At 35.0% G+C, this 12,694-nt stretch overlaps 1 protein-coding gene across 1 annotated transcript; it reads right to left on the reverse strand.

The window, feature by feature from the left end:
• Positions 1–1,537: 1,537 nt before the first annotated feature.
• Positions 1,538–10,388, reverse strand: LOC144963173 (phosphatidate cytidylyltransferase, mitochondrial-like). Its single transcript, XM_078896895.1, has 6 exons — positions 10,305–10,388; positions 8,525–9,440; positions 7,339–7,531; positions 6,477–6,614; positions 5,355–5,549; positions 1,538–4,850 (listed from the first exon to the last, which is right to left on the reverse strand). The coding sequence occupies exons 2-6, from the start codon at positions 9,067–9,069 to the stop codon at positions 4,647–4,649; spliced, it is 1,275 nt and encodes a 424-aa protein (XP_078753021.1). The 5' UTR covers positions 9,070–9,440; positions 10,305–10,388; the 3' UTR covers positions 1,538–4,646.
• Positions 10,389–12,694: the final 2,306 nt, after the last annotated feature.

Consider the following 12,694-nt stretch of genomic DNA (forward strand, 5'->3'; position numbering starts at 1 on the left):
TCTAATTGCTTTCCGTCTTTGTCTTGGAATGAGATTACTTAGTTTTGTTCTGACCCTGCCGGAGTCCTTGGCTGGCAGGGAAACAGTCAAATGTATATTTATAGTTTTGGGATAATTTTTTTCCTTGTAAATCATCTCTTTGTTATGTTTATTTTAATAATACATATATGATTTGTAAAGATTTGAGTGTCTTCCTCTTAGTGGGATCTTGTGCTGGTGTCTGGGTGAGACTTTCCGGTAATCTCAAACTAAGTATACTGATTATGTGCTCTTGGAATCTACACCTGTTCTCTATTTAAACCCTTTCCCCAATGTCTTACTATTTCCTCAAGTCCTTTTAATTGTACATCTAGAATGTTTTTACTATTACTATCCAATTTTCTTCCCTTTTACTGGCGCTGATATGACCTTAATGTGTTGCAAGTGCCATAAAACTCTTAAAAACAAACAAAACACTGTTAGGTTATTTCAACATTGGTAAATCGAAAGATGATATTGAGGAAAAGCTGTAGAAAGCACCAAACAGGACTGGTTCAAATAGGGAACAGAAGGTTCCACAAGCAATCCACTGAACTGCCTATTGAGATATTACCTAAAAGTACCATCCAGGCACAAGCAAAGGATCCCGCTATGAAGGATAGACTCAAATGTTTACTGAAACATATTCAAAACTAATAACTAAAAGTAGATAACAGAGAGATGGTTTACAGGGAAACTAATATTATCATCTCTCAAATATAAAGGAACTATTCATTTAACTACCCCTCTCCCAGTAGCTAATGATCCTTACCAGGACCAGGAAAAAGCGAACAAGATAAGTAAGGATAGTAGACACAGCAAAACTGACCTTTGTCCACATTTGGAGCTCAAAAGACCCCTACCAGCTTTCTGCACTTGAATTTGAATTGTAATGAGACTTTTTGTCCCTACCGTGCTGAAAGTGAAAGATTACAAGTACATTTTTTTGTTCTTCTCCTTCAAATAAACTCACTCATCATGAGTATCACGATTTGTGACTAGTCTGAAACTAGCCTACTTAAAAGTCACAATAGAGTGGATACTATAAGGTGACAAAAATAGAGAGGGGGTTGAGGTGGAGAGAAAGATGACAGAATCGTGCAGCAAATTTTGGTTGAGACTGTTGAGGCATATTATTTACAATTTTATGACTGCAACCTCACTCTTAGAATTTGAGGTCCCGGTAGCTCACTTGGTAAAGCACTCGTTTCACACGCAAAGAGACCAACCGGGTCATTTTTTTCTGACTTCCACCACCCCCTATCTATCGAGCAGTAATTGTGTACCTGGATCTGTTAGGTCTGGCAGACTCATCCAAAAGGTAGCAGCAAGAAATTTGCAATTGTCGATTTCACGCTATAGAAACTGCAACAAATTCTGGCCCCATGAGCCTTATGGGTATGAGGACTACCACCTCTTTGAATGTCTGTAAAGTAGCCTACTGCTTAATGTGGTCTTTTTTGTCAAGTCTTATATCACGTTATACTTTAAACTTTATAAAAACAAAAACAAATACATCTTATTCTTGAAATTTTAATCGGGTATAAAATTTAAATCATTCAAAATTCTTAAATGAAGTTTGAAAAAACAAACAAGTACGTAAACAGGTGGAAAAACATTTGTCACTAGAAACCAAATATCAACACTCCTGAAACTCCGTCATTGCTTGCAACTCAATCATTCATTTCTATATAAATTAAACACTGTAGGCACTCACACTCACAAAAAGGAGAGTCATTTACCAATATTGCCATTGTAGTATTCAAATAAAAATGGAGGTGTGAAATATACCTTATTAATTTAAGATACAAATTGGTGATGTATGGACTTGAATAATATTTGACCTACCACTTACCACCTCAAAATCAAAACGGTACAGACTTTGTCCGGATTGTTTAGTTCCTTTAAAAAATCATTGTTTATAAAGCACGTTAAAAATATGAAATTTGGAAAATTCTTATGTTATGCTAAACAATATACAGTATAATCTGCTTAAAGTCAACTTCTGCTTTGTCAACACCTCTTGATGTCCCAAACTTTCTGATATTTATGTTTTATGTTTCATATGTTCCATTAATAATGGACTCAGTCACCCTTGCTTTAAGCCAACCAATCTTTCTGGTCCGGCAGTGTTGGCTTTATCAGGATTCCACTGTACACACGTATATTACATATACATTTTAATGACAACTTAAACCTCACATTGTCACTTTTTTAATTTGACACCTTGTTCATTCCGACATAGAACTGTTTTGAGATAATAAGTCATATATGCAAGATGATCTGGCTCTCATCACTTCCATAACTTTGAATAATAACAAGTCACCAAAAAAGATTTAGTGGCTGGCATGAAAAGAATAGCAGTAAAATAAAAACCTCTAACTATAAGCTTGATCCTGATGTATTAATAATTAAAAAAAAAAAACTACTTAAAATCATCGTATTTGTCTCATTGTGCTCAGAGATGAGAAATGTTTTTAATCTGTTTTCCATGTACAGGGTTTTATTGTAGCGCAACAGAGAGGCGATCAGATTATGAAGACAACCAAAGTTCTATTACATGCAAATTGATCACATTGTTGTGATGTGATGTATCCTATTTATGTTTATATGACCATGCTGTCACTAAACACTCTTTAGCTTAGTCAATGAGGATAGAAGTGATGATAGTGATAACAGCAAGAATACTGACAAATTATTATCCTTACTTCATCCGCATTAAGCACTATTATCACAGACAATGGTAATGCCAATGGGTGACATGTCTTGATCTCTTAAAACCAGGTAATTAGTTAAATCAAAAACTCAATAACAACTAAAATGAAAAGATTATAAAATTTTGTGAATATTTAAACCTTTGTTATTATTTAGCATCTGATGATAATCCATAATTATTGATTTAAATATCACCATGAAAAAAAAATAGAAACTAACTAAATGGCAAGAATAGAGACAATGGCGATTCCATTTACGATATGGATTGCGTAAACCCGAGATAGGATCACTGATCCCTGAGAGTTTATAACAAGCAGATCGCAGAATGTAATTATCACTGTGGACTACATATCTTATCCATGGTGGAACCAGTTCTAGGATCTGAATCCTTGTAAGAAAAATAAGAAAGAGGTCAATATTTTGTCAACTCAAAATTAAAAAAAAAAATGAAATCAAAACAGTTGCAAATACAGTGCAGCACAGAAATCTCAATCACTTCTCAATTCCCCTCTTTGACCCCTTTATTTTCATATTCATAGTAATGGCAGCGCACAAAATCTAAAACACTTTTGGAGGCCAACGCAGAAATGTCAACAAATAAACAGGGCCTTCACTCGCATCCGTTGATAAGAATGTGTGCCTTATTTAACAAAAAAAGGAAGCCATATCTCTCTCCATGTGCATTAAGTGTTAGATAATGTGTTAATCATGCATATGTGTGTGTACATGTGCGCACGTATGTGAGTAGTAGGGGTACATAAAGCATGTTTGACCAGAGTCTTATGCATGCAATGCCTCACTCTACCAACTTCTAATGTGTAACAATACCAGTGGGAGACTAACAAGCCTGATGCTGTTACTGTTAGTGAAATCAAACAAAGAATTAGGGGTTTAGAAGAACATAGGGTGAGAGGAAAGGCGTGAGGTAGATAGTTTAAGAGTGAAAGTGATTGATTAGGTATCCGATTTGTAAATAACGACGAACTGAGTGCGTAATCAACAAAGCGACGCGCTGCTTCTCATTATAGCACAAGCAAACAGGAACCTTACTCCACCTTTTATTGAACAAGATCCAGACATACTAAATGCTAAACCTCATTATAATGAGATCTCACCAAAATCACCCATATTACCCTTTTACATCCTTCATATTCTTTGTAAAATACTCAACATGGAAATCTCGCACAAATAGGCTCAGTCCTGATTTGTTTGAGATTTCCTAGCTGCACTGAACTTCTTATTCTTATGCACACCCTAAATTTAATAATAATTGCATACACATCCAAAATAAAACCAAATAAAATTAATCAACTACCTTTAATTTATAAGCAAATAAAAAAAAAAGAATATTTAATTGAGTCTTATGTCATCACTACGTGGACATTTCATATTCATATCCACCCTTATGGCACCTTGATGACTATGTCATCAATATCAAGTGTCAGTAACAAAGTAACTTAATATTGACACAAGTCTCAGTTTCAGTAACTGATTAATGAGTACAGTACTTGGTTCAACATTGAGAACACTAAGCTGCCAGAAGCTATGGACTGAAAAGCAATGGACAAAAAGGAATTATTCCGCTTAAAAAAAAATAATAAAAAATGCTAAACATAGAATGTTTCAGGCTCTTAACCCTTGTACAGTCAAAAACAAAAACAGTCAAAACGGCAATACACTACATCCCGATATTTTGCCATCATATTTTTAGACATGCTGAGATCTTTTCTGCCAATAATCTGGATTTAGAGTGATGTATGAACATTATTACTGTTTTTGTTATTGGCTGAACAAGGGTTTTGAGCCCAAAATGTTTAGTATTTTATTCATTTTTGAAGCTGTCATATTTATTTTTGTACATTACTTGGTTCAACATTGAGACATTTTTCATAGCATACATCATTCCAACTGCATCACAAACTTTTGATCCTCTTCCACACTTTACTCAATCCGTATCGAATGGATTTAATGACACCAGCTGTAAAGACTCCCTTCAAGGTCTGGGCTGAACTCGAACTCTTCACAATGTTATGGATACTCCGAGTAATGTGACAGCCACAGTCCTTGTCAAAGGCACGTTGGACGATTATCTCTTCCATGTCTGGAAACAAACCAACCTGGAAATGGAAACAAAAAACATTATTTTTTTAAAAAAGCTAAATTATTGGCCTGACGTAGGGCCTCTGGCAGGCATACCTTCTCAATCAAACTGAGAATTATTGTCGATATAGAGCAAGAGGGCAATGCAAAAGCATGACCAGATATAAAGAAAAAAATATGAAGACAATCAAGTGGAGACAGTAGTAGTAGTAGTATCGTTCGGCTACACTTCTATGTTCAAGGTATCAATCCAGGTTCGGAAGTCATCATCATATTTGTTGATGGTTTCAAATCCCCCTTCAAGTTTTGTCTCTGGGCAATCTAGTACGAGGTGGTTTGCATCTTGTGGTGCTTGGTTGCACTTTGGAGACAGTGAATCAATCCTAATTATTTTACACAATAGTATCTTACAAAAGCTTTAGGGATTTATTATTTCAAAACATTAAACAGATCACATTTAACTACTCAGAATTTTTTTTTGTCAATGGCTGGAAAGGGGGGGAATAAAATGCTCATCTCACCTCATATTTCTCTAAAACCAGACCTTGAATAACTTTACAAGGCAGCTGTGTAAGGTGATGGTGTCTGGACTCAAAGGTCAAGGCCTGTTCTATCTGACCTCCTTCCTGCCAATACACCACATTCTCTTGTCTCATAATGATGGGGAGATACATACGACGGAAAGCCCATAGATTTGGTTTGACAATGTTTTGAACCTGAGCAAAGGACAAATGAGACATCAGTGTTTAAAAGGATGCTATTAATAACATAAACAGATTTTAAGTAGAAGATGGACACCATATATTATTTTAGTAGAACGTTGATTCTTGGCGTAATAATATAATGGGCACGTTATGAGGGAAAGAATCAATTCATGACACTGATACAACTTTGGCAATGCACCTTGCATTTATGATCTTAAATTATGGACGCAAAAAGATGCCTTTGGAAAATCTATTGATATATAGATCTATGATAAAAAAACATTTCATGAAATCTTGGTTAAAAAATTAATCACATTTTATGGTACATTTTGTCCTAAATATATATCCTTGTCAACAACAATACTGATGGCCTTAAACATTTCAAGAGATGATTAGTATTAGTAAATTGACATCATCAAATATAGCGAAAAAAGCATTTCAATAAATTAACTTATCTATCAATGACTTTACTATATATTTTTTTACTTGCTAAACAAAAATTTAATTTAGTTGATGCAAAGATAATTTATCAATATTATTGAAAAAGAAAAAAATCACAAAATCATTTGAAACATTATTGAATTGACAAGTCTCATGAAAAGAAAAAAAATCAATAAATTTTAAACAGTTCAGCAAAATGCTCTCTAAATAACTAGGATGGAAATAATCCAACAGCAAAATCAGCAAACGAGCCGGTTCTCATTTCATTTTACCAAATGTCTAGAGCATTTTACATCCATTACAAAATATTTCATTTTTATGTTATCAAAAATACATAAATGTTGACTAATATTGATACTAATTGACTCCTAAAACTTTTCTCGTTTTAATCAGACAAAACTCTATGCATTTTGTGTATAAGCTTGAATGACAAGTCCATGAATGTAGTGATGCAAAGCTTTTTTCTATGTAGAAACGGAAACATCTTTTGAAGCTCACTTTGTTACTATCCTCTGCTAGCTTCATCCGGATGTCACCAGAATAGGAAATACCAGCTATAGTAAGATAAAACTGTTCCTCTGTAAATGTATCGGGAAGAAGCAACAAGGCTGTGTGTACAGCATTCTGGAGATTTACCTGAAAAGAATACAACAGATTAAAAAGAACATCATACTTCAGTCAAATAGTCATCAACAATTGACTTGTAACAAAAAACACAGTCATTAAAAATGCTCTCTTGATCTCTAGGAATCAGAATTGAGAAATGCTTTATCCAGTAATTAAAAAAAATAAATTCTGCATGGAATTGTAACATGTCTTCACCTAGGGATTCCACGAAAGAATTTAGATAATCCATCAAACAATCGTCTTATGTTAGCAGGAATTACCCTTGATGTCCGAAGCGAGCAAATTAGGGGTTAATAATCTTGCCCAAGGGAAAAAAATAGTGTCTGCAAAATGCAACTCATTATTAAAAAGTCTTGAGGAGCTTAAGGGAAAATCAAAGGCAGTGGGGAAAAATATGAAGACGGTTGAAAAAACCCCCAGATAAATGGTGATACATGAGTATGTAGCCTATTATACTCAAATCTTGGTCAATGTATATAGAATTTTACAAATTATGGTCTATGTATATTGAATTTTACAGGCATGTATGTCTTTTGTCCTTTATGTATAAAAAGATGTCTTGGATTGCTTAGAAAGTGAAGGAGGAAAAGGAGGAGGAGGAAGAATAGAAAACGGAGAGGAGGAAGAAAACGGGGGAGAACTAGGAGGAGGAGGAGGGAGAGGGGGAGGAGGATAACTCAAATCGATAAAGATATTTGAGCATCAAAAGTAATGATTTAATGCCATTCATTACCACTAAAGCTTCAAGCAGATTTTCATTCTTTGGTAAAATGATGAGACTGACAGGTTTGTGTAGACGGCCACTGATGTACAGTGATTCCCAGTCCAAGAGATCTGTGATAAGCCTAGCAGTGCTGATCACGCCGTATTTTATCAATCTGCCTTGCATGGGTACTAGAGTGTTGAAGTAAACACCAGCTCCATACCTGTACAAAGATAGGGCAAATGTAAAATACTGAGAAAAAAATACAAAAGGTATCCGATAAAATCAGTCTATTACGATTACAAATTAGATAAACAAAAAGTAGCGGCAGGAAACCAACCATGCAAAGTACTTGGAAATAATATATATGACTGCAAGCTTCAATGGAAAGAGAAAAAGAAGCCATCTGCAGAAAAGTAAACACTGGACCATACTGGGATTCCATAAACGAAACATGAGGAGCTGTCCAGCAGCAATCAAAGAAAAGAAGCTAAATGTCAGACTGATTCTAAACTATGGAAGCTCAGTTTGGGACTCACAAAAGAAAAATCTTATTTAAAAAATTTGTTTATTCCACTTGCTTCTGAATTTGTGAGAGAGGTTTTTATTTGTTTTTCCTTGTTTGTTGTAATATTTAACAATATTCTTCTGTTCCAGCCTTATGATAAAAATATGTACATAAATGGCTTGCAGCATTTTTGGGGGGTATTTTTGTGGCATAATTTGGAAAGAAAATGGTATGTTTATGGAGGGACAGATGAAATGAAAGGGAAAAAAAAATCCTATTTACAGAGATGGCAATGGTAATTTGTCATAAAGGAGGAGAATGTTATGGTCCATCGGTCAAACTAAATTATAACATAAAATGTAGTTTTGTGTAAATTAGTACTTCTAGTTTACATCTATTCTTTATAGTAGAGATATAACTTTATGTAATTAAAAAAAATTATTATCCTTTCCTTAAAACTATTTATTTTTAAATACCTTCTATTCAAGAAATTTAGAATAACTTTTTGCCAAAAGGCCTAAAAGTATTTGTTTATACTTGTTATATCTTTGTTACTGTAGCCCAAAGGTTATGGGTCTTACAAATAAAACATGAATATCTTTAATAAATTAAAATTGTTAACATTGTAAAAACAAAGGTATAAAGAAAAAGAGTAAACTAAGTTGATGCCTTCCAAAAACCCCAAGATAAATAAAACATATTTCTTACTTGTCTTGGATTTTAGCCAATCCTTCTGGGCCAAGCTTTTTGAGAAAGGAATAGTGATGAGAATGTTTTTTCAAATTAGATTCATGCCACAGTTTGGGGTTGTCTACCACAAAAATAAAATCCAACATGTTTTGAGCCTTGTCCTTTATTGTTTCTTGTTCAATAGCACCTGATCCATAGGCAAAAGCCATTTGGATTCCATCAGGAAAGGCCTCAAGTATATTTTTATATAGATTTCTTGTGTCATCTACATCACATTTACCAACCGTTTGTGTATGCACTTGTACTTCACAAGGTGGTCTTTTGACATCAGCTTGGTTTTTAATGACAGATGAAGTGTGAAATTTTTCTGTACCATGGTGCAACTCTATCTTTTGACTTAGAAAAGCGACAAAATGACAGTTGTAAAAGGTAGAACCTTTCTTTACAAAATTTGCATGTCGCAGAATTGCAGCTCTATTTGAAGGCAATTTGTGTATTGCTTGGAAGGAACTGAACCCTCTTAATGAAAAACAGAATTTGCAAATATTTCGTTGCAAGACCATTGTGCAGGTTCTACATCTGAAGTCAGAAAAACAAATTTTATAATTTTTTCTATTTCCTTGAATTTACTTGGATGGCTCTTTCTCGAAGACGCCAGCACCAGACACTGAACTTGTCCTCAACATATCCAGCTGACGCCAGCCTCTTCGAAGTAAATATTCTATTTTGATAGTGTCAGTCCTTGGAATTGAAGCGTTTTTCTTAAATTCTGCTCTGATATAGTCTTGAAAGCTTGGCTGTTCTTGTGTGACACGAAGGAACTGTTTGTATAAACCAAGTATTTGAACTTGAATTTTGCTATGACGGGCCATCATACAAACAATTAATTGAAAAGTAAGTCTGGACTGCTACAATCATTGTTTGGAATCTTTACCTGTCAAGGAAAAAATAAAATAAAAAGAGTATGAAGACCAGAACCAAAATTTGGATTTTGTATTGTAACATTTATAAGATTAAGTTGTGAAATGTTCAGGCAATGCTGGTCTTATTACTTCTGTAGGCATAGGATTACAAAAGCCAAATAAAAAAAACAGATTAAAAACAGTATTAGATATATATGGATAATAAAATAATAAATGAAATAAATAAAATACAGATTAGAAGAAAAAAAAAACTCCAAAAATAACAACAACAAACAAAAAAACAACTTTTAATTAAAAGTTAATTAAGCAATCCCAATTTGATCCCGAACCCAATTCTTGAACTGTATTTTGAAGGTCATTGAAAACACATTGTCTGTGAACTGGCATCATGATCTCCATGGCCTTTATTAAGTTTCTACTAAACTTTTCTTTTGTTTTAATTATCGGTACCAAAGAGTAGGAGGAGTTTAGACTCAAGTTCAAGACTTAAGTAAGAAGAGTAAGAGTATCAGTAAGAGTAAGAAAGAGAGTCAAATTATTTTATTTGAACTGAAAGACGATTTAAAAAATAACCCAAATCCGGTTGTAATTTAAAAAAAGAAAAGTCTGGTGATTTTTTAATAGATTGATTTAGTTCCGATTGTGTTTTATTGAAAAACGTCTACTTCTGCTGAACCGTGCCTGAGGCCGCGGGTCTGAGTCTGAGTCTGACCTACAAAATACAAACGGTCATTGTCAAAGAAGAGACGATCGTAAACGACAGTTATTGGGGTGTGACATCGTAATAAACGTGCAATAAACAAATCTAAAATACATAACAGAGAAGCACATGTCAATATAAAATACCACTATAAGTAAAGAGACAATTTACACACTATTATAAACTTTTCAAGGAGGTTGTTGACATTGTTGACAGTTGACAGGGCGCTGCCATTACCCGCTTAGAATATTAACATTATTTCGTTTTTTAATAATTTGGCAACACAATTAATTCATATAAATCTGATAAATGAATTTAAATAAATTTTCAAATAATTTGTCATTGTTTTGTTCTATAATGAGAGAATTTATAAAATATTCCGAAATATTAAGTTTGTAATATAGTAAGCGGCACTCTTAATTTTTGCTGAAGGGAAGAAAAGTCCGGTTCAAAATCTTCTTATAAGAAAATTGATTTGGTGTCCAACTTTCGTTTCCATGATTCTGAATTAGTGCTGGGTCGAGTTTGAAACGATCAAATCGAGCGGGTTTTCGATCGAGTCCTCTAAAATCGAGTCGGTTTCGAGCGGGTTTCGAGTCAGTGACGTCATCGAGCAGTGATTCGTTTGAAAAAAAAAAAACACGAGCAACTCGTTTGCCACAGGAAACTTCACATACCCCTCCCTCTCTTATGTCTGTGGCTGGCTTGACTGCAGCTGGTTATGATGGGGGCTGCCAGATGGCCAAGTTCAAAATTGGTTACTAAGAAACGCTTTTCTATTATTATTCATTAAAAAAAAAAATCTTTTATTTAAAAAAAATGAAAAGATAAGTTTATCCAACTGTAGTCGATTGTTTTGTTAATCAAAACAAATGAGTTTTTCAAGGGAGTCAGAATGCTTGTGGTGTTTGGCTATTTGGGGTCTATTTGACTACTTGGGCAAGAAGAAATCTGGCTGTCTGGCAGCCTTGATTATGATCGTTCGTCGCATCACACACACACACACACACGCCATCAAACAGTTGTTGATAGTGAAGGGTTGAGACCCCCCCCCCCTCCCACCACCATCATCCCGCTGTCACCTTAACATTTCATATTTATGTCGCGCCAAAAGTTGTCGGCCGCCCCCACCTCCCATAATTTGTCACTGGTCGTCATCGCCTCTGTGTGTGTGCGGGAAAGGTCGTGCCTTTCATTTCATTATTTGAAAAATAAATGAACAAGAATGGTGTGTTTTTATTAGGTAGGTAGATAATAATAATATTTAGCAGGTTCCACACCCAGACACACACGGATTGCCCGGACACGATGATAACGATGCCGACGACAATGGATGACGATGATGATGATGATGATGATGATTATCGTGTTTCTGTTTAAAAAATGAAATACTTTAGCAGGTTCCACCCCACCCCCACACGGATAGACCGGACCCGAAGATGATGATTGTGGTTTTGCTGGCTGTTACGGCTGTGATGAGGATGATGATAATGATGATGATGATGATGATGACGATGGCGCAGATGGTGATTATTTGTTCGGTCGCTCAGTGGTACGGTGTCTCTTGTCACAAAATCAAGCCTTGTCAATGGCCGGATGAGTGACAGTGATTGTTGAAAATTGTGATCCAGACGTTAAGTCCGTGTGTCAGGCACTTGACTCAGGTGTGAATGTATTCTTATCTTATAAGCAATGACGGGTATTGTAAAGAGCTTTAATACAAAAAGACTCCAAACAGCGATCGGTACCTACTGTACGAAATGGATGTATGGTCGATATGGCGTGCCGGAGGAATAAATTAAATAAAATATTGTGAAGTTCATTGAGCATGGTAAATCCTTGGAAATGCGCTTTGAACTAATACACCTGCTAGACAACTCCGATTCCAATATAAACGACTGATTAATATTCCCATATATAAACTATAGTTAGCTGAAAATCTTTCTTTGTCGGGACTCCAAAAGTATGGAACGAATTAGACAAAGAAATCAAAGGGTCTTTTAGGAGCACTGATTGATTTTAGATTGATTATTACATTGAAATGTGTTGATATTTATTTTATCCATTATTATTAGGGTGGTGGTGGTGGTGGTGATGATGATGATCCCGCTGATATGATGGTGATGATAAATAAATTAAACATAATTCCCTTTATTCATCCCATAGGGGAGATTCGTCTTTCGGGTCTATTCTAAGGGAAGACTGGAATAACCCAAGCGATAGCCGCAGTGCAGCGCCGCAAATTTAGTTAGGGCAAGGTGACTTGCTCAAGACCACTCAGCGGCGGGTGATCGAACTCGGTACCTTTCGGGTGCCAACCAAAGACCGTACCGCTGCCCCTGATGATGATGATGATGATGATGATGATGATGATGATGATGATGATGATGATGATGATGATGATGATGATGGGAACTAACAAAGAATACACAGGCATCTAAAATTGAAACATTCCATATTCAAAGCTAATGTTTTACTTTAAAAAATTGAGCTTTACAATATCCACTAAATGTGATCAAAGCGCTTTGTAAAGGGGTCCCCGGTCAACAGCAACATTTAATATGT

This window comes from Berghia stephanieae, chromosome 1 (assembly GCF_034508935.2).
Source record: "Berghia stephanieae isolate SIO BIC M18660-M18661 chromosome 1, UCSD_Bste_1.3, whole genome shotgun sequence".
NCBI classification, from domain to species: domain Eukaryota; kingdom Metazoa; phylum Mollusca; class Gastropoda; order Nudibranchia; family Aeolidiidae; genus Berghia; species Berghia stephanieae.

Coding starts and splice junctions, on each gene's coding strand:
- LOC144963173 (XM_078896895.1), bottom strand. CDS start 9,069: ATGGTCTTGCAACGAAATATTTGCAAATTCTGTTTTTCATTAAGAGGG. Junction 7,532..8,524: donor TTGGCTAAAATCCAAGACAA/GTAAGAAATATG, acceptor ATCTTTGTACAG/GTATGGAGCTGGTGTTTACT. Junction 6,615..7,338: donor ATCTGCTTGAAGCTTTAGTG/GTAATGAATGGC, acceptor TATTCTTTTCAG/GTAAATCTCCAGAATGCTGT.